The 22,837-nt window shown below is 46.6% G+C and overlaps 1 protein-coding gene across 1 annotated transcript in view; it reads right to left on the reverse strand.

Annotated features, from left to right (window-relative positions):
• Nceh1 (neutral cholesterol ester hydrolase 1) overlaps nt 1-22,837 on the reverse strand; it is a 66,188-nt gene that overhangs the window by 11,836 nt on the left and 31,515 nt on the right. Inside the window, exons 2-3 of the mRNA XM_041659111.1 lie at nt 12,911-13,139; nt 8,841-8,910 (exon numbers count right to left, since the gene is read on the reverse strand). Coding sequence (XP_041515045.1) covers nt 8,841-8,910; nt 12,911-13,139 — 299 coding nt within the window. The remainder of the gene's footprint in view (nt 1-8,840; nt 8,911-12,910; nt 13,140-22,837) is intronic.

The following is a 22,837-nucleotide window of genomic DNA, read 5'->3' on the forward strand; positions in this document are numbered from 1 at the left end:
TCTGGCCCTCATGGCCCACAGGCCACTCGGGGGCTCCTTGACTGGGACTGGCTGCCTTCATGGCCCACCATGGTCTCGGGACCTGCTGCCCACTGCCACCACTCGGGGACCTGCAGCATTTTTATTATTACCATAACAGTTAGAACTAGAAAAACGATTAGCCCTTTTAGCATCTTTAGTAACTTGTGCGCATTACCTGCACCCAGCACTTCTTCCTCCCCATGTATTTACCCTTTATTTTCTTTTATATATATTTTACTCAGCCCACACTCTACATTTGTTTATATATTTACATGTTTATATATTTACATATGTTTATATATTTGCATGTGTTTATATAGTTACATATGTTATTGGCTAGGTTCTGTCCTTTCTCTCTCTCTGCCCCCTCTCCCTTTTGGAGACAAGGTTTCAAATTTGCTAAGAATGACTGGGAACTGATATCAAATTTGCTAAGAATGACTAGAACCCCCCGAATCTACTGTGTGATTATGGGTGTGTGTGTGTGTGTGTGTGTGTGTGTGAATAAAAAAATACATTCTAAAACATATCTGCATCCTTCCAAGGCCACAGCATTGAAGCTTTACATTCCCTTATCTGAGCAGGAAATCCTCTAACCAGGTTTTGGTATCTCACATCATCTGTCATGAATTTGGTGATCAGCAATTATTTCCAGTACAAAATAACTACACACTACAACATTCTTTTCCTGGACAGGAGGGGAGGCACACACCTGTGAACTTAGCACTCAGGCGATAGAGGCCAGAAAACCAGAAATTCAAGGTCAGCCATAGCTACCAACACAAGTGACGTCATAATCAAACATAAAACCTTACCCAAGATAAATCATATTATCTTCCTCACCAGTTATGGTACTCTGTACATATATGTAACTCCAACTCTGTGGCAATCTGCATACCTGTATCTCCAGCACTGTGGTTATCTGCATACATGTAACTCCGGCACTGGGGTAACCTGCACACATATGTAATTCCAGCGCTAAAAAGGCTGGGGATGAGGAATGCCAAAAGCCTAAGGCTAGCTGAGCTCCACAGCTAGTACAGGCCAGTCAGAACTATATATGCAGGACAGTATCTCAAGACACAAATAATCAGTCAAAACCCCAAACATAGCCGGGGTGGTGCCGCACGCCTTCAATCCCAGCCCTTGGGAGGTGGAGGCAGGTGGGTCTTTGAGAATTCGAGGCCAGCCTGGTCCACAGAGTTCCAGGACAGGTTCCAAAGTTACAAAGAAAAACCCTGTCTTGAAAAACAAAAACAAACAAACAAACAAAAAGATGAAAACCCCAAACATCATACGCACATCACACACACACACACACACACACACGCACGCACACCTTCTAAAACCCCAAACATGACTCATACATGACACACACCCTCCTTCCAAACTCTGCCTGCACTATTTACCTAATGTTGTTTCTCAAAAACACTGAGGTATGAGCCCTGCTGCAAATATTCCAGTTCTACTACTGTGGGCAGAAACCCTGCTTCTGTCTTAGAAGAAAAATCCCCAAGAAATCCCAGTGTTGCACCAGGTCAGAAACATCAGAACCACATCACATGCTGCCCCCTCCTGCTCTGCTTCCTGTTTCCATAGCAGACAATGGTCCCCTTTCTATCCACGGGACCCTTCCCCATCACTTTCTCTCAAAAGCCCCTACTTTCCATTTTAAATGACATTTCTATGAACAGCTCCTTTAGTCCCCTTCCTTTATTGGAGCTAAGGTCTCTGACAATAAGCTGTAACTCAGACACATCAAATTTCTCAAGAAGAGAAGGGTTCAGAATATGTCAAAGAGTTCCACTGAGCACTGGCCCTGTGAGCTCAGGCTCTGTTTGTTTTGCTGAGACATGTTTCATGTGTCCCAGACTACCCTCAAACCGTGCAGCTGGGGATGACCTTGAACATCTGATCTTCCTGTCTGAGTGCCAGAATTACAGGCATAGTTTAAGTGGCCCTAGCGTGGAAACCAGAACTTCGTGCATTGCAAGCTCTCGCCCTCTAGCTCCCAACACTTTCTTTAATATAGTGGCCAGGGAAAGGAGGCGACGTAGAAAGACTGATAATGGGGGCATCACTAGTGTCCAGCAAGGCTGGAACAAGCACTGTCCTTCAAAAACAGCAGAACCTGGAAGCCGGGCCTGACGCCGTGTGCAGGAGGACAATGTTTGCCTCGGGCGTGCCAGGTGGGTGAAAGGTTGTAAGAGAGTTGAGAATGAGATCATCTTCCTGGTGACTCAGTGCAACAGAGAAAGGGCACAGACTTCCTAGCTCCTGCTCCTCCTTTCCCCTTCCAAGAAAAAGCCAATAAATCCACCTTGGGATCCTCGAAAGGCTTACCTTACCCTGTATCTTCAGGAGGGGACATCCAAAATGGTTACTAATTTCATCCAGCTCCTGTCCTCTGTTAGAGACACCCCAGAGGAACAATCTGTATAGTCCTTTAAAAAGTTCTTTCCTATTAAAGGCCCACACAGTGGGGTCTGGGATGGAGCTCAGAGGGTAGTGTTTGCCTACGATGCAGGAAGCCCTGGGTCCAATCCCATCACCACAGACCCAGCACATGTCTGGAAACCTGCAACTCAAGAGGTCAGGGCGCGGGCCTCAAATTGCAAGAGCATCCTCAAATGCATCACAAGTTCAAAGCCAGCTTTGGCTACATGAGACCCTGCTTCCCTCCTGGCCCCCCGCAAAAAGGAGGAGGGGGTTAGAGGAGAAAAAGGTCAGACAGCAGAAAGACTGGGACCAACAGCTGTTCATCCTCTCCTTGAAATGCAGTTCGTGTATGAACGCTGCAGACAGGTCTCCCTTGCTGTTTCTGCTTTCCAGGTTTGCCTCTTGAGAACAAGAAGCATTCACTCCACCCTGACCACACATCTTAGCAAAGGGAGGGTGGAGATCAGAGCAGAGGCTTGACTGAGTGGGTAAGAACAACATTCAGCAAAGTAGATGTGGAGGCTCATGTCTGTCACCCCAGCGCTACGGTAGTTGAGAGACGACTGCTGTGGGGATGAGGTCAGCTTGGTCTACACGGTGAGCTATAAGCTAACCCTGGCTGCAGAAGGAGATCCCCTCTCAGCGAGGTGGGGGAAGGCAGACAGCTCCGTGGGGAAAGTACTTGCTGTTGGATCACAAGAAGGGCCAGCTGCTGATCCTCAGAACCACGGAACAAGCCAGGCATGGTGGTGTGCTACCAACCCAAGTGCAGAAAGGGCAGGGACTGGTGAATTCCTTGGGCTTCCTGGCCAGCCAGCTACAGTAGCCTACTTGGTGAGTTCTAGGCCAGTGGCAGACATGGTCTCAGAAGAAAAAGAGGACGTACCCTGAGGAAGGACACCATGGTTGTCCTTTAACCTCTATGTGAATACACACAGGGTTGGGGCTCAAAAGATTAGGCAGATATCGGGGGGCCTCCACCAAAATCTTAGAGATCAAGTGCCAGAGTTCAAAAGTGAAGTCTCTTCAAAGAAGGGGAACCTCCCAAATCGCTGGTCCCAGCTTGAGACTTCACAGGGCTGGCTGGGCAGTAGTGGCGCTCGCCTTTAATCCCAGCAGAGGCAGGCAAATCTTCGTGAGTTCAAGGCCAGCCTGGTCTACAAGAGCTACTTCCAGGACAGGTTCCAAAGCTACAGAGAAACCCTATCTCAAAAAAAAAAAAAAAAAAAAAAAAAAAAAAGAACAAAACAAAGACTTCATAGGGCTCACAGTAGCGCAGAGGCAGAATACTTGCCAAGAATGCATCAGGTCCTATATTTGGTCCCCAAGATGGGGAATAGGAAATGTCTTCATGAGACAGATCTGAAAGGCTGAGAGACCCCAGTTCCAGGTGTTTATCTCAACTGCCTCATCCTTACCCTCAACCAAGACACTCAGCCATTGGTAAAGAAGGAGCCCAGTCAACCCAGGAAACCATGCGCTTCTGGCTTCCTCTCTTGGCGTGGTTATAGAGGCTACAGAGGGATCACAGGCTCAGTGTGAAGCACTGGGGCCAGGTTCCACCAGCTCATGGAGATTTTCAATCACAGGTTGTCTAGGGACCCAACACGGAGCTGTGTGTGTGCACATGTGTCTCCTGATGCAGGCAGGTGTGTGTGTGTGTGTGTGTATGTAGGCCAGAGGTCAGTCTTGGCTGGCGTTCTTCATGATGTCACCCACTTTGCTTTTCAGACAGTCTCTCATTGACCTGGAACTCGACCGGCAGGTTAGTGAGCCCTGGACATCCATTTTCTCCACCTCCCTTGTATGAAGATTATAAGTTTGCACCACCACCGACACATTTGGCTGTTTTCATGTTTAAGTGAGTCCTGGGAATGGAACCTGGGCCTCCATTCTTGCAAAGTAAACACTTTACCAAATGAGTTATCTCTCTAAACCACTCCCTCCCACCTAAACTTCTAAGGGATCTGAAGTGTAAGATAAAGGCCTGGGCATTGCTTTGCCTTTTGGGTCTTGAATTAAGAAGCGATCAGAGACAACATACATCAACTAACTAAACATGTTTGAAAAAAGGATGTGTTACTTAGTTTCAGCAAGGAAAATCAGACAATCTATTTTTCTAGAAACAGCCGCGGGGTCTTCTCTTTGTAGAGTTAGACTTCGCAATGCTGTTTGGGCTGACTGGGGCAGAAAAGGCTGAGCAGGCATGTGTTGAGCTGAGTTTCCCAGTGGTACTGGGGTTGGTTTTGTTTTTTGTTTTGTTGTGTGTGTGTGAGTGTGTGTGTGTGTGTGTGTAGGGGTTGGAACCTGGGGCCTCACACATTAGAGCACACTATCTCTCCATGGCTTCCACAAGGAAGAGAACAAAGCGAGGCATACTTCACAGTGGTTACCTTGTGGTTTTCAGGCTGCACACACCTACTTACTAAAGCTACTTACGCACGTGGGCACTGCATGGCATCCCATTAAAGCACTGTGCCTTTGGAAGTCTATACATCAAAGTTTTATGGAGAATAAAAACAAGGGCTTAAAGTCTCCAGCACTTATACCCTGGTGACCATCAAAGTCCGAGTGTGTCAGCGTCTTGTGTGGCCACATTTGCAACAGGAGCCTACAGCTGCGCCTGGCATCCGGTGGAATGGGATGTGGTTTAAGGCAGCTTTGTAAAACGGCATACAAATGTAGAAAATTTAATTATTTGATTTAAAGAAAAATCTTGAAAATTTTCCCATCAAAAAAGGGTAGTATGATAAACCCTTGCAGAATTTAATATTATCCAACATTCTATGTGTACTGACAAGCAAGAATAGCCATCACGCTGTGCTTTCTTATTGTGAGGGCTAACTTTGTCTGAGATGGCCACTATTTGCCTACCCAAATCACAACCTATAAGCCACTCTTTATATATACATTTATACATAAACACACATGTGTACATACATACATATACATACACACATACATACATACATGCACACAAGTACATTCTACCGACCTGTTCCTTTAGAGAACCCTGACTAACAAAATTATCTCATACTGCTTCTTTGAAAGAAAGATGTGAAAATCTCTCGCCCCTATATCTTACAGTCTTTGTATTTATGTTATTTACTAAACAAAACAGGTTAAAAGGCAGTATGTTGGAAATTCCCTACTTTATAGACATAAAATAAGATGGTCCTAGGTCATACAAATAAGAATACAAGTATGTAAATTAGGCATACAGCACCTCTACATGTCCCAGCTACATAATGTGCTATTGCTATGTGGTCACTGCAAAGGACCAAAGCAGGGCAATGGGAAGCAGGCCCTGGCTTTACCTGCTTTTTAAAACCAAAGGCCTTTAAGTTAGCCGACAGGCATGTCCCCGACCCCAGTCGATGAGCACAGACAACACATTTATAGAAATTCCAACCTTCGGTGCTTGCTTCTATCACATGAGGTAATTTCATTTCCAGGCCGCCCCAGGCTTTACCCACCAGCTCCCAGAGACATGATCTTCACCAAACCACAGTGCACAGGAAGCAAAGCCATGACGCCACTCCCCATCCCAGGGGATGGACGCTGAAGATAAGCTGCTACACTTATCTGAAGATGAGCTTCAGTGGACTAGTGAAGGTGCCCCTGCACTGTGCCCCCCTCTCTTCCCACCACCCAGGTAGATGAGCATCTGGATCTCTTAGTGTACAGTAAGCACATGGGAAATTAAGAAAGCAGTTGAATCCATCTCATCTACCCTTTGGTGTTCTGTAAGTCTAGACCCAAAAGTAACACCTGTTTCATTGCAGTCAGGAGGCTTCGAGGTAGAGAAGGGCAGGTAGGAAGAGCTCAGGGTGTGTTGTCCATGGAAGATACTGAGTCCCGAGGGCAAGGAAAGAAGATCCCGCAATGAACCAGACTCTCGGTGCCAAGTAAGCAGGCCTGACTTCCTTCCTTCTCTAGCCCTTTGAGTAACTATAGGTGCCGAGACTACTGAAGGGCCCTCGAGCTTCTTCACCGTCACATTCTAGGGCCTCACTCTCGGGGCTTGGCTCCTTCAGAATTCTATCCCCTGGCTGGTGGCCGACGCCTAAAGACACAGTTTGTTAGATGATTCCTGCTTTGTTGACCTTCCCCAAGAATCCTCGGGGATCTGGAAGGCCTGGCTGCAGGTTCAGAAATGCCTCGGGGTGTACAAAGCAAACTCAGCTAAATCTGAGGTGACAGGCTCCTCAGCCCTGCTGTGTGGTCCCAGGCATCCGGCCACGGGGAGGGGCTGCCTGGTGCCCCAAAAGAGCAGCTTTTCACAGACTAGAATGGGAAGGAGTCCCTTAGACCTCAGGTCTGCAGAGGGCAAGAGAGAGGAGAGCCATGAAGAGGAAGATGTCAGAGGGAAGGGAGAATTGGGTCACATAAGCAGACGGTGCCCTCACTGTCTGTCACTTGGCTTTAGCAGCTTTCTCCATTTTTGCCTCTGTAATCAGGAAGGCAGGAGGCCTCTACAGCCTCTAATCTGGAGTCAGCCCCCACGCCACCTACGTGTCTACTTAGCACACGTGTGTGTGGTATGTGTCTGTGTGTGGTGTGTGTCTGTGCCTTTGTGTATGTCTGTCTGTGTGGTGTGTATGTGTGTGTTGTGTCTGTGTGTGGTGTGTGTGCGTCTGTGTGTCTGTGTCTGTGTGTGGTGTGTGTGGTATGTGTGTCTGTGGTATACATGTGTGCTAGTTTATGCTCCTATGAATGTGTGAGGTCAAAGGTTAGCACTGGCTGTTTTTCTATTGCTCTCTATTTTTTATGACAAGGTCTCTCAGTGAACCCAGGGCTCAGCAATCCAGTTAGACTTCCCTACTTGCAAGCCTCCAGATTCTCCCGTCTCCTCCTCAGGGTTGGAATTTAGCATGCACTACCACACCTGCTTTTTTGTTTGGTTGTTGTTATTGTTGTTGTGGGTGCTAGGGACATGAAGCCAGGTCCTCATGTTGCACAGAAAACACTGTCTACTGAGCTAGCCTCCCTAACCTTGTTTTCTGAGACAAAGGGCCTTACTGTACAGCCCAGATCAGCCTAGAAATTGTTACACAGCCCAGGCTGGTCCTGAACCCATAGCAACTCCCCTGTCTCTAGCCAAATGCTAGGATTACATAATAAACCACAACACCATACTTCCTGAGTGATTTATATAAGAATTTAGAAATTTAGACTCTTTCTGCACTCACGATACAGCCAGTAACTGAATTCCCTGTTTATGCTGGGGTGATTTTGAGCACAACTGATTTAGCAACGAATAAAAAAACCCCACCATCCCCACATGCATGAATTAATATTGCAAACATAATAGGTCAAATGTACAGCCTGTCAAACATGGAAGATGGCTTCAGAGAGGTCATAATGCAGAGGAAAGCAGCTGGTGTTTTCCATGGGGCTGTCATGGAAGGGGGAACTTGAAGGAAGATTAAGTGAGCAGACAGAGGGACTGAGAGCATCGGGACAATGCTGGCCTGAGACAGACGTGAGATGTGTCGTTACCACAGAAACCACTGCCACATCATTCATGTGCAGCAGCTCTACAGTTGCTCAAGAAAACAGCTCATCAAAGAGCCAGCAGAGACAATGCCACCACAGGTTTAGTAATAGTTACACAGCTAAGATGTGTCGAGCACAGCGCTAGCTCCCAGAGTTACAGAAACTTACTTATGAAAACAGTGCTGGCTGTAAACAAAATTCTCTTTAAAATCCCAACCGTTTTTAGCTTTAAAAAGTCACATCAAACTTACAGGTTGCTAGTTCTAGTTAACTTCTTTTCCAAAAGTTTGTAAATACATTTAAAACGATGACTGGGAATACAGCTGAGTAGGAAGGCACTTGCTGAGAGTATAGGAAGGGCTAAGAGGAGTCTCTAGCACAGGAGAGACAAAACATAAATAGTTAAAGTAATTCAATGTGCTATTAAATCAAATTCAAAAAAATATTAAGATGATAGACAAGGTGACACACATCTGTAAACCCAACATTTGACACTATATTTTATTTTTATTACAAAGTTACTAGACAGTTACTTAGAATTTCTTCTTAATAAAAAGTATGACTATCGGAGAATGGAAAGGGGGCTCAGCAGTTACATTGCTTGCTGCTCCTTCATAGGACCAGAGCTTTGTACCCAGCATACACACTGGGCAGCTGACAAACACCTGTGCTCCAGCTCCAGGGGCTCTGATGCCCTCTTCTAGCTCTGTGGGCACCAGCACTCATGTGCACACACACACATAGACATGGACACACACACACATAGACATGGACACACCCACACAGGACATTGACACACACACCCACACATGGACATGGACACACACACATAAATAAAATATCAAAATCTTAAGAACCCCGACTGTTGGTGAGATACTCACTCGATGGACACAATGACAGCGTTCAGCTCCTCAGCCATTGCAGTGCACAGCTGGTCATAGTAGCTGATTTCTACAAGAAAGGAACGGTTACTACAAAAGTGGCCCTTTGGGTTGTCCACACTTACATATTTCTGAGCACATACTGTGTTTAGACTAAGAAAACAATAGCAACAAACACTGAAAAATGCAAGTGAGCCAGGTGTGGTAGCACTTGCTTCTAATCTTAGTACCTGAGAGGCAGAGGCAAGAAGGTCAGGAGTTCAAGGCTAGCGTGGAGATTACCCAGGTACACAGGACACTATGTCAAAAAAAAAAAAAAAAAAAGAGAGAGAGAGAGAGAGAGAAGACAGGGGAAGGGAAAGGAAGGAAGGGACAGGGATGGAGGGAGGGGCAGGGAGAAGATTAGAAAGTGAGAGAAAGAAAAAACAAAGAATGTGCAAATAGAGACACATTCAAACATTCAAATGCAAAAATTAAATCTATTTTCTGATAAAATGCAACTACTCTAACTAATGGGAAATCAGGATCAGGTTAGTTTAGTTTTCAACTTAGTAAACATTCATTTCAAAATGGGCTATATGAAATGCAACAGACTAATTCTGATTTTTGCAGCATTCCAAATAAACCCTTTCAAAGCGAATCACAAAAAAATAGCACTTTCTTTTTCAAAGTTTAAGATTTTTACACTTTTAACATCCTCATTTGCCACGTAATTCAGGAAAAACAGCCAAGTGAAGAATAAGGTAGTTTCTTTAAGCCAACATAAAAAGTAGAATTTTAGGTGATTTTAGCATTTCCTAGAAAGGGGACTCAAACGTCCTCAGGAACAAAAATAATTTTACAGGTCAGAATTGATTTGTTCTCTTTGTTCTTTCCGTATTTTAAATCCCATCAGACAGGGATGTAGCTCACTTGGTAGAGCACTTGCCTACATACATGAAGCTTTGATTTAATCCTAGCTCCACATGAACTGAGGGAGGAGACACATACCTGTAATCCCCACACTTAGTTAGAGCTGAAGGCAGGAGAATCAGAAGTTTAAGGTCATTGCCAGCCACACAGGGAAGCTAGCCTAGAGTATATGAGACCCTGTCTCAAAAAAAACAAGTAAACAATCAAAAAAGACTGTCTCAGCAGATCCCTAATATTCCCTGTGTCATGGACTTGAAAAGCAGCCTTAGAAACAGAAGGCGTGAGAGTGCATATCCACCTGCACACGCTCACCAGCCCAGCTCTCCTTTGGTACACCAGCCAAACCTTCACATGCTCACCAGCTAAACCTGCACACGATCACCAGCTAAACCTGCACACGATCACCAGCCAAATCTGCACACGCACACCAGCCCAGCTCTCCTTTGGTACACCAGCCAAACCTTCACACGCTCACCAGCTAAACCTGCACACGATCACCAGCTAAACCTGCACACGATCACCAGCCAAATCTGCACACGCACACCAGCCCAGCTCTCCTCTGGAACACCAGCCAAAAATAAGGAGTAATGGCCAGATTGACTCACACCCTTCTGCACCCCATACTTGACATCTCTCCTGACAAGCATCCAGTGATACAAATTCCATCTTTCTACTCTTTTTGGATCTCTGTCTCTAGCACACACAAGAGTGACTGGAATGGTGAGCACTGGTTGTCAATTTTACAGGCTGGAGTCACCTCTGGGCATGTCTGTGACAAGTTTCTAGACTTTTGAACTTGGCAAGGGAGACCCATCCCGACTGTGGGTGGTACTACACGGGCCCGGCTCCCAAACTGAAAAGAACAACTAATTGTTGTTACCGTGTGACAGCCCACCTCGCACTCCTGCCCTGGCCTTCCTGCCACGATGGACCATACCTCAGAATGTGAGCTACAATAAACTCTTCCTTCTTTCCTCCCTCCCTCCCCCTTCTTCCCTTCTTTCCTCCCTCCCTCCCCCTCTCTTCCCTCCCTCCCTCCCCCTTCCTCCCTTCCTCTCTCCCTCCCCTTCCTCCCTTCCTCCCTCCCTCCCTTCCTTCCTCCCTCTCTCCCTTCCTTCCTCCCTCCCTTCCTTTCTTCCTCCCTCCCGTCCTTCCTCCCTCCCCCCCCTCCATTCCTCCCTCCTTTCCTTAAGCTGCTTCTTGTTCAGCATTTTATCATAGCAATGAAAAAGCAACTGATACAGTGACCCACGGCCCAGGTCTGCCCATAGCTGTGAGTATCTGCACTACTGTAGTAGCCACAGTACTGGACAAACTTCCATATTCAGTGAGCATGTGTTGAAATTGGGAACAGAGCAGTGAGTAACAGAACAAACGATGGGTGTGTACCTCAATGAAATGGAGTTGTGAAAGAAATCTGTACATTCTTGTATTTTCTGCATTAAAAATTTACAAATAATATAATAAAAAAGAGACCAAGTTTGCACTGCTTTTCTTTCTATTTTGTTAAAGTGACTTTTTCATGTGTGTGTCTATGTGTGGTAGGGCCGGCATGCCATGATGCTCATGTAGAGGTCAGAGGACAACTGATGGAGGAAGGTCATTGGTTAAAAAAATAAAGAAACTGCTTGGCCCTCATAGGTTAGAACACAGGCGGGTGGAGAAAACAGAACAGAATGCTGGGAGGAAGAGGAAGTGAGCGCAGACTCCACAGCTCTCCTCTCGGGGGCCGACGCCTCAGAGAGATGCCATGCTCCCGGCTCCTGGGCAGACACACGCGATAAAGCTCCGACCCAGGATGGACGTAGGCTAGAATCTTCCCAGTAAGCGCACCTAGCTGTGCTACATAGAATATTAGAAATGGGCTAGTCCAGGTGCGAGAGTTAGCCTAGAAGAGGCTAGATAGAAATGGGCCAAGCAGTGTTTAAATGAATACAGTTTGTGTGTTGTTATTTCGGGCATAAGCTAGCAGGCGGCTGGGGTATTGGGGACGCAGCCCCGCCGCCGCTCGTATTACTACAGACAACAGTCTCTCTCTTCACCATGTGGGTCCCACGGATGGAACTCAGTCATCAGGCTTGGTGACCATCACTGCGTCTCCTGGACCATCTCGCCAGCCTATCGTTACTTTCTAGTTACAGAGAATACCCAAAGCTCCGGCCTGAGGATGAGGAAGGAGGCCATGGTATCCAGAGGCAGAAGCCCCATCCTTCTGAGACAGGCTATGCTAAGCAGCCTGCTTCTTCCATCCCCTTCTACTCAGAGAGATGTCCAACTCCACAGGAAACACCTCTGCACTTGGAAATGCTGCTTTCTTTTCATGGCTGCATATTTTTGGTATTTTAATCTTTGGTTCATAAGCCGATGCTGATGAATTAACGTGGATTAAGCAACACCTGCTTTATTTCGTAAAAACAAAGCCTTCAAAATAAAGTTGACCAGAATTACAGATAATTACCTCATATCCTGGCCCAGTGAAAATTTACCTTATTTTGACACAGAAAGCTAGTATCAATGGATCACAATATGTCTATGATTTAGATCACTGAATTTTTGCTTATTTTTAGAAATACGGTCTCTAGCCTAGGCTGGCCTCAAAATTAGTATGTAACTGAAGAAGACTTTGAACACCTGATTATCCTGCCTCCAGCCCCTGAGTACTGAGATTACAACTGTGTGACAGTGGAGCTGAGGATCGGACCAAGGGCTTCTGCGACTCCAACCAAGGAGGGTGTGTGTGCGAGACAGCACTGCCACCTAAGCTACTGCTCCTAGCCCAGACAATATTACAGAGCAATCTGCCAGCACTAAGACATAAATCAGGGGCTGGGACTGTAGATCGGTGGTAGAGCCATCATCTCCTGTCAAGATACAACTACCTTCAGTCCCAGTACTACAAACAGGAAGAGGAGGAGGAAGGGAGGGAGGGAGAGAGGGAGGACAGGAAGAAAAGACAGGAAGAAAAAACAGGAAGGAGAAAGGGGAACCAATAAGGCAAACCTTTCTATGCCGTAATCATACAAATGGCACTGCTGATATAGACAGAATGACAGGAGAAATCATAATGGTCCAGGAGAACCGGTCCCAGTCTTAAACAGTAACCACAGCCCCTCCTGGAGCAAAGCACGCTGACCCTCCTGAAGGTGACAGGGACTTACTTGCGCTTGCCAGGGCCCAGCCTCCTCCGTGGATATAGATCACGCTGCGTCGCAGCTGCTCATCAGGTTTCGGAGACCCCTCAAACACTCGGACTTCCACCCCATCAAAGTCCGTGTCAGTCACCTGCACTTTCGGAGAAGACCTTGCGCTTTTCTTCCCAAAAGAAATGATGATGAAGTTCAGTGCGATCAGGTGGTGGCTCAGCCCCAGGGAATGTATCAGGTTACTCTGCAGGGTATGGGAAGAAAGGGGGGTGGTGTTAACGTCCACACCAGGCTGACACCCACAAAGCCACGCTCACCAACTCCACATGTGGGGTGATGTGGGATGTCCTCTGTATGCTGTGAATGTCTTACTACCATTGGTTAATAAAGAAGCTGCTCTGGCAGGCAGAATAGAGGCGGGCGGGAAATCCAAACAGAGATACAGGGAAAACAAGTGAGACCAAGCGTAGAGTCAGAGAGAAGCCAGTAGCCGCCAGAGAAGATGTGAGGTAAGGCCATGTGGCAATTACACAGATTAATAGAAACGGGTTAGTTTAACATGAAAGCTAGTTAGTAATAACCCTGAGCTAATAGGTAAAACAGTTTGTAATTAATATTAAGCCTCTGAGTGTTTATTCGGGACCGGCGGACAAGAGAAACCTCCAGTTACATGGAGTTCAGTTTTTTGTTTGTTTATTTGTTTTGAAAGCTAATAAGAGCTGGGAGTGGGGAGCAAGAAGGAGAACGATCCCCCTATGAGGTCCTGGGCTCTGAAACTTGCTATGCTAGACCAGGTTGGCCTCGTCCTCCTTGCAGAGATCTGCCTGCCTTTCGCCAGCTGAGTGCTGGATTGCATTAAAGGCAGGCAAGCACCAACAACCAACCTGGCTCACTGTGCTGTTTTGATTTACTCAATATTCCAGGCCAGCTGCCTGGAGACAGTTCTTACAAACACTGCTCTTGGACCAGAGAGATCCAGAGCCACTGTCGCCTCTTAGCAGTCCCAGAACTCTGAGTCAATCACTAAGCCCCTCTGTGCCACACCTTCCTAGCCATAAAATGAGAATGCTAGCAACTATGTCAGAAGATTGGTGGTGGCCATGTGCAATGCCAGCCCTTGGGAGGTGAGACCGGAGATCAGCAATCCACGGTTACCTCGTTAGAGTCTTAGGTTAGCCTGGGCTGCATGAGACTCTCTCCAAAATAAAATGCAAACAAAGACTGATAACCATGATCTGAAACTGTTGGCTAAAAGCTGTAAACAAATTACCAGAGAAGGTTCATGTATGGGTACTGTTATGTTATGTCAGCTTGATAAAACCAGAATCATTTTAGAAGAGAGAACCCCAGCTGGAAAAACTGCCCCCACCAGATAGACCTGTGGTCCATTTTCTTGATTGATGATTGATGGGAGAAGTCCCAGCTCACTGTTGGGGGTGCTACCCTGAGCAGTGGTCGTAGAAGCTGTAAGAAAGTAGGCTGATCAAGCCAAGAGGAGGAAACCAGTAGCAGCCTTCCCCCATGGCATCTGCATCACTTCCTGCCTTGAGTTCCTGCCCTGAATTCCCTGGATGATGGACTATGAGCTATAAGCTGAAACAAATCTCTTCCTTCTCAAGTTGTTTTGGGTCATAGTATTTTATCACAGCAATAGAAAACATAATAAGAACACAAGTATTCTTGGGTCCCAGGGAGAGGAGCCCGGGAAAGTCTGTTGTCTGATGCTTCAGCCACATGAGTGTCTCAGTAACTTGTAATATGAGCTCTCAAGACTCCATGGCAGCTCATGGCTTCACTCTCCTGATGTCTGATGGGCTGGGTCCTGACAGTGGTCCTTCCATTTTTCTAGTATAGTCACTTCTTTCTATCTCGTATCTTTTAATTCCTCTCTCTGTGGGTGGAGTTTTCCTGTCCTGACCGTCTGTTCCCAAATAACTGACACAGAGGTTTATTACAATTTATAAATGCGCCGGGCGGTGGTGGCGCACGCCTTTAATCCCAGCACTCGGGAGGCAGAGGCAGGCGGATCTCTGTGAGTTCGAGGCCAGCCTGGTCTACAAGAGCTAGTGCCAGGACAGGCTCCAAAGCTACAGAGAAACCCTGTCTCGAAAAACTAAACTAAAAAAAAAAAAAAAAAAAAAACAATTTATAAATGCTCAGCCAATAGCTCAGGCTTATTACTAACTAGCTCTTATATTTTAAGTTAACTCATATTCCTTATTCATGCTCTGCTATATGGTGGTGCCTTTATTAGCATAGCATGTTCATCTCCTGCTCCTTCTTCCTGCCAGCATTTTCTTAGTTTGGCTTTCCTGACCAATCACAGCAACAAATCCTCACAGTGTACAAAAGGATTATTTCACAGTACCTCTCCACAGGCAGCTCTTCTGTATCAACTATAGCAAAACACACATTTGGACGAATGAATGATTTTTCTGCATCAAAACCTGGTCATATTTTTTTAAGCACTATACGTTTGAGTGGACTTTTACTACGGTTATTATATGGGATGGGTTTGTTTTGAGACAGTCCTTAAGTATACATTTAACAGCAGATTAGGGGAGATAGTAGGTTGAGACAGGGTCTCTCTCGGCAGCCCTGGCTGTCCTAGAACTTGCTATGTAGAACAGGCTGGTCTTAAACTTACAGAGATCTCCCTGCCTCTGCCTCCCAAAGGCTGGGATTAGAGGCTCATGTCACCATGATCAACTTGAAGTACAGATTTAACTTTGGTTTTGGTAAGACTCAACTTCCATGACTCTACTGCAGCTGGGGGGTGTGGTGGCCTAGTGGTGTTTTGGTTGTGGTTAGGTCTCACATTTCAACCCCTTGCACACCTACCCTTACCCAACAAGGACAGAAAGAGAAAGTGAAGGTATCAATGTCCTCAAAAAGGTCCAACTCTGGTGACATGGTGGAGCTTTGTTCCCATCCCACCCCATCTGTCTCTGCCCTCAAGACAGCTGCAAACCTCCCTGGCTGGACCTGCCCCATTTGAGTTCCAACTCAGCAAATGACACTGTCGTCCCCTTTCCATCTCCTTTACCACAGCAGCTGCTGAGAGCTCCAGCTTGTTACCTCTTGTTGCCTCTCTCCAGTACAACACTGTCTAGTTCTCTCCTATGTCCATTTCTTATTCTTTTATATGCAATACTAAGAACCTGCAAAAGGAATTCTATGTTCATGGTGACTTATACAGTCAGGATGCTGTGGCAGGAGGATCAAACATGAGTTTGGAGTAAATAGTGGAACTCTATATCAAAACAAATCAAAACAGAACCTTGGAGAACAAGGGAATTTAAATGGCCACTTGGACATTAAAAAACAAATAAAAGACAAATAAAAAACAGATGATAGACAGACAGACAGACAGACAGACAGATAGATAGATTAGTGCTGTTGTCTGTTAGCAATCTCTTCTCTGGTTCCTTTCTCAGTCAGGTAAAGAACTGCAAGATGAGGTGTCACAATCCACAGCACACAGCCAAGTGAAGCAAAGTTCCTCACATGGTAATTTTTACAGTGTGTAACAGGGCCAGGTCCCCTTTTCCTTATTGAATTGGATGGGCAAGATGCAGTTTGTTGGTTTGGTCACTTTAAGTACAACAGGAACCAGATGGGGGGGGGGAGGCGGGGGGAAGATTTCTGAAATACCCATGGAAAAAAAGCATGTGCCCGGAATAGGAATAAACCACGCCAAAAGAGGAATTTTTTCAGACAAGAACTGGGAAGTAGACCATCTTGGATTAAATGGCAAGTATTCAGAGATCAGCATGATCCAGTCCAGGGCATCTTTCCCTAGCTATATACCTATTCAAGAATTAACTATCTCCTGTCATCCTGTCATAGATACATAGATGGGTGGATGGGTGAGTGGGTGGGTCGATGGATATCTGGATGGGTGGGTGGGGGATGGATGGATGAATGGGTGGGTGGATGATAGATGGATGGGTGGATGGGTAGATGATGGATGGATGGATGGGTAGGTAGGTCGATGGATATCTGGATGGGTGGGTGGGTCAGTGGATGGATGGATAGATGGATGGATGGATGGATGGATGGATGGATGATAGATGGATGGGTGGATGGAGTGATGGATGGGTGGGTGGGTAGATGGATGGATGGAGTGATGAGCTACAATGCATTGGCTTCAAGGAGGTCAGTCTGAAAGTACACTGTATTCTTTGAGAAAAGGGTATACTTTACCTGGGTCTGATGATTCAAGACTATAACCCCAGTCTGTATGAGTCAAAGGCAAAAAGTTCACCAGTTTCAGACCAGTGTGGACTGCAGAGATAAAATAAAAGAGGCGGGGCAGGGGAACTGGGAGGACAAAGGAGGGTTAAGATTGAACTGCCCCCGTGGAAATTACATTCTACAGGGACTGAGGATCACCTCTTATCTGCCTCCTATAAACTTACTTGTGTGAACTCTCTGGGGACCACCCCTCCACTTGCTTCCCACACCCCATTTCTTCTTTTAGGATCACAACTCACACCATTTTTTTCTGTGATCTTGTCTGTCACAAGCTTTCTCGAGATGCAAACCCAGGTCATCCCATTCTTATGTTCTTGCTTTCTCTCTGCTGACCCCTGCCCTCTTTATCTCTGTGAAGCTGTCTATCCACACTGACGGTCCTATTTCTTTAGCTTTCCCTTACAATGCAACCTACAACATTCTGAGTTCCGGCACTGTATCTCCAAACTAAGTTCACCAATGGCTACTCAGTCAAGCCCTACCAACACGCTCCTCGGTTCCCTGACCCCTTAACTTCTCCAGGCTCTGGTCTACTGTGTCACAAAACCCCATTTATTTATTTATTACTTGGGGATTCTTTTGAGCGGGTCTCATGTAGCTCAGGCTGACCGCAAATTCACTGTGTAGCCAAAGAGAGCCTTGAATTTTTCTTGCGGTATAGCCCAAATGCTAGGGTTACAGACATGTTTATCACGCCTGGTTTTTAAAGTGCCAGGGATTCCACTGTAAGGTGGCTACCAACTGAGCCACATTCCCAGACCTTTCTTTGTTTTTGAGCCAAGGTTTAGCCTAAACTGGACTCAAACTTAGAATCTTCCTCTCAGCACCCCACATGCTGGGATTACAGGTGTGGCCAACATGACTAACTCCTGCCTTTGTGTATATGTACATATCTTACAGCTTGGTTCTTCATCTTCTGCCCAGAGGGTTTTTCTTTTGTTTTGTTTTTCCTAGACAGAGTTTCTCTGTGTAGTCCTGTCTATCCTGGACTCACTCTGTAGACCAGGCTGTCCTGGAACTCAGAGATCTGCCTGCCACGGCCTCCCAAGTGCTGGCATTAAAGACGTGCACCACGATGGCCCAGCTCAGGGTTTCCTTAAATAATGGTGTCTCCAAAGTTCTAATTTTTATTCTGTTTTATTTTGTTGTGTTCTAGAGTTGATTCCACAGCTTCTCCAACACTAGTTAAGTGCTCTACCATGCAGTAACCCCTTGAGCTAACCCCCACCCCACTGGCCTAAACTATTCTGTTTTGAAGCAGAGTCTCTCTGTATTCTGTTTTGAAGCAGAGTCTCTCTGTTTCCTAGAGGAGTCTGGAACTGTTAGAAACTTTTCCTTTAACATACGTGTATAGATCAGTATGTATATGTCTTTAGGGTATGTGTACATATGTGTACAACTGCCCTCAGATTCCAGCAAAGAACAGTGATCTTCAAGATCTGAAGTGAGAGGCAGTGGTGAGCTGCCCAACTAGGATGATGGGAATAGAACCCAGGTCCTCTGCAAGAAGAGCTAGTACTCTTAACCACTAAGCCATCTCTAACTCTCAACTTTTTAACTTTAACCTCTGTGCTGGATGGTTTTTTTGGTTGTTGTTGTTGTTTTGCGTTTTTTTGTTTTTGTTTTTATTTTTTTGCCAACTTGACACAACTGACATCATCTGAGAGGAGGGAACCTCAATTAAGAAAATGTGTCCAGAGCTAGAGAGATGGCTCAGTGGTTAAGAGCACTTGGCCGCACTTCCAGAGGTCCTGAGTTCAATTGCCAGAAACCACAAGGTGGCTCACAACCATCTGCAATGGGATCAGATTCCTTCTTCCTGTAGGCATGAAGATAGCACTCGTATACATAAAATACATGGATAAATCTGTAAAAGAAAACGCCTCCATAAGATCAGGGTGTAGATAGCCTATAGGGCATTTTTTTTTAGTGATTGATGAAGGAGGGCCCAGACCATTGTGGGTGGTGCCACCCCTGAGCTGGAGGTCCTGGGTCTTACAGAAAGCAGACTGAGGGGCTGGAGAAGATGGCTCAGCAGTTGAGAGCACTAACTGTGGTTTCAGAGGACCTGGTTTCAATTCCCAGCACCCACATGGCAGCTCATAACTGCCTATAACTCCAGTTTCAGGGGCTCTAACACATACAGGCAGGCAAAACATGAATGTACATGAAATTAAATTTTTTTGAAACAAGTAAGGAAGAAAGCAGGTTGATCAAACCATGAGGAGCAAGCCAGTAAGCAGCACCCCTCCATGGCCTCTGAACCAGCTCCTGACTCCAGGTTCCTGCCCTCACTGCTTTTGATAATGAACTGTTATATGGAATTGTGAGTAAAATCAACCCTTTCCTCCCCGGCTTGCTTTTAGTCCTGGAGTTTCATCACAGCAATGGTCACCCTGAGAAGACAGGGAGTCAGTTCTTTCCTTCCATGGGTTGCAGGAGTTGAGCCCAGGTCAACAGAGAAAGTCTTTTGAGCCTGCTGAGCCATCTTGCTAGCCACAGCTTGAGCTTTCGATCCTCTGGCCTCAGTCTCCTGAGTAGCTGAACTTACAAGCCTGCATTAGACACAGCTCAAAGTTCAGTACTTTATTTTACTCAGCTTCACAGTTCCTGCTTTCCTTGCAAGACAGTGAACCATAACGGCACAGAGCGTGGCACGGGTATAACGGCACAGGGCGTGGCGCGGGTATAACGGCACAGGGCGTGGCACGGGTATAACGGCACAGGGCATGACGCGGGTATAACGGCACAGGGCGTGGCGCAGGTATAACGGCACAGTGTGTGGCGCGGGTATAACGGCACAGGGCGTGGCACAGGTGTAACGGCACAGCACGGGTGTAACAGCACAGTGCGTGGCACGGGTATAACGGCACAGTGCGTGGCACAGGTATAACGGCACAGGGCGTGGCACGGGTATAACGGCACAGGGCGTGGCACGGGTATAAGGGCACAGGGCGTGGCACAGGTGTAACGGCACAGGGCGTGGCACGGGTATAACGGCACAGTGCGTGGCACAGGTGTAACGGCACAGGGCGTGGCACGGGTATAACGGCACAGTGCGTGGCACAGGTATAACGGCACAGGGCGTGGCACGGGTATAACGGCACAGGGCGTGGCACGGGTATAATGGCACAGGGCATGGCACGGGTATAACGGCACAGTGCCTGGCACAGGTAAGTGTCACTGCCACTCACTAAATCAGTTGTAGTGACTCTATTCAAATACCGACAACTTGGCACTGCCTCCAGTCTCTCGTCTGTCCTTTTCAAACCCCAGATCTACATTTCTGACCATTTCTAGGATCCTCAAAATTGTCATGGATAGGGCTGGGAATGTAGAGTGTCACGCGCCCTGTGAAGGTTAATCTTTACTGCCAACCTGACTGGATTTCCAGCTACCTAGAGACCACCTCTGACGTACTGCTGAGGTCATTTACAGAGAGGCACAGCTGAGGACAGAAGACCCACTCTGGCTGTGGGCAGCAACGCCCATGGGCTGAGCTCCCAAAAATAACACAAGCTGAGCTCCCCTGTGCACCTGGCTCTGCTTCCTGACTATAGATCCAATGTGAGCAGATGCCTCATGCTCTTGCCATCCTGTCTTCCCTCACCCCGATGACTGCATCCTCAAACCACAGAAAACAGCAGAAAAAACACAGGCCAAAACAAAACCGCGATTAGGTTGCATTCCTTCAGGTATCTCTGGTAGTGCTGAGATGAGTGACTAACAAGGGTCTAAAAAAATCAGGCACCACAAAAAAATTATCACTGGGTCTGGTGTTTGTGTAGTAGTTCTCAAACCTGGGATGGAATGACCTTGAATGACCCTTTCAGAGGGGTCGCCTGAGACCACCAGGAAACACAGATGTCTACATTACAATTCAAAACAGTAGCAAAATTACAGGTATGAAGCATCCTCAAACCACAGAAAACAGCAGAAAAAACTACATAATCTTATGGTTGGGGCCACCACAACATGAAGAACTGGAATGAAAGGGTCACAGCATTGGGAAGGTTGAGAACCACTGTGTTAGTGGCTTATACCTGTAATCCCAGCAGAGGCAGGTAGATCACCACAAATTCAAGACCAGCCTGGCCTACATAGCAAGTTACAGGGCAGCCAGGGCTGCACCATGAGACCTTGAGTTAAATAAATAAATAAATAAATAAATAAATAGCTAAGCTTAGCCTGGCCTCCTCTTCCTGCTGCATTCTCGGCAGCCACCTGGCCACATACACATCTCGCTTCTAGTTAGACACACCTCAGTTCTTTGCTCAGCTCCTTCCTTGTTTCTCATGACTTTCAAGCAACCACCAGCTCAGCTCTATTCTACCTGAATGTGGCTCTAATAGGGCTCCCATGGTCATGATGACCCTAGGCTGAGCCTCTTCAATAAGGAGATATTCCACAGAGACAGTTGTGCTCTCTGTTCAGCTACCAGACTCCTGAAACAGGGACCCTAAAACCATGGCCCCCAGAGAATGGCACGATGGGGTAAAGAAATGTCAGAGGACAACGGGAGGAAGAGCTCGCCCAGCAGGAAGTGATCTCACATTGGTCCAACAGCTTGTCTCATGGTTAAACTGCCACTGATTGTTTCCAGGTCTTCGTCTTATCTTTTCTAGAAAACTGTAACACGGGTGCTGAGATCAGGCTGTGCCCTGCCTGCGGTAACTCTAGACTGGGCAGAACAGTGATCCGTCAGACCGTCTGCCCTGAGACTATATTTACAAGCAGTGTTTGAGTTTGTTTTGAGGAAAAAGGATGACTGTGCACCTTGGCGGACATACGAGTGGTGCCATTTGTCTGGTATCCCCATCTGGGTATGATAAGGGACCTGTGTCTGGAAGAACGCTCCTTTATAAATGTATAGGGATGAGCTGAGGGTATAGGATCACATGGGTATGTTTAAATCACGTGAGGACTACCCTGACATTAGCTTGAGGAAAGCAAGGTGATCCTTTCCACCATCTCACCGCTCAGTGTATATATTAATAAACCAGGAAGCAGAGAACTCCCGACTAGCCCAGGGACTTCAACTCAGCTCAGTCTCTACCCTGGCATGGCCTGCTTAGAACTGTCTGTCATCTGTCCCTGTCTGTCCTGCTGTCTGTGCCTGCTCTCCATCCTTTACCACATATGTCCATCGGGATCTGGTCCTACTTGCCTTCACAGCTCAAACTTACAGCTCCAATCTTGACCCTGAAGACTGTTCCCAACAGGTTTCGTTATCTTCGGGGGCTGTGCACACCTTCAGTCTGCTTTCCTATCACTTTGCCTGTTAGGCCTCCTGGAAACTCTTGAATTCTGCTGAGACTACTTTAGCCTTCTAGCTATACACGTAAGTACATTACAGATAGAGCTATGGATAACTTATATTCACTGTATTTATATTCCTGTGCTTTGTGATGTGTGTTTGCCTCAGCCAGGAAAGCACGGGACCAAATGCACCCCTCTGCTTCTGGCACAGGGTGCTCCCTGCAGCTGCTATGGGGACGATGGAGAGAAACTAGGAGACTAACCTGAACTGTAAACCACACTTGCCCTAATTACCTGTTCGCTGTCATCATCATGACTGCAAAGAATCCTATTGAACTTCCTGTTTCCTGGGGCAGGGGTTAAGTATGTGTTCTGAGCATTCCAGTTTGGTTCCATGCTATAGAGCAATCTCATCTCTTGGCACCC

This window comes from Microtus oregoni, unplaced genomic scaffold (assembly GCF_018167655.1).
Source record: "Microtus oregoni isolate MIOR12 unplaced genomic scaffold, Mior012 000010F_ref0000083, whole genome shotgun sequence".
In the NCBI taxonomy this organism is placed as follows: Eukaryota; Metazoa; Chordata; class Mammalia; order Rodentia; family Cricetidae; genus Microtus; species Microtus oregoni.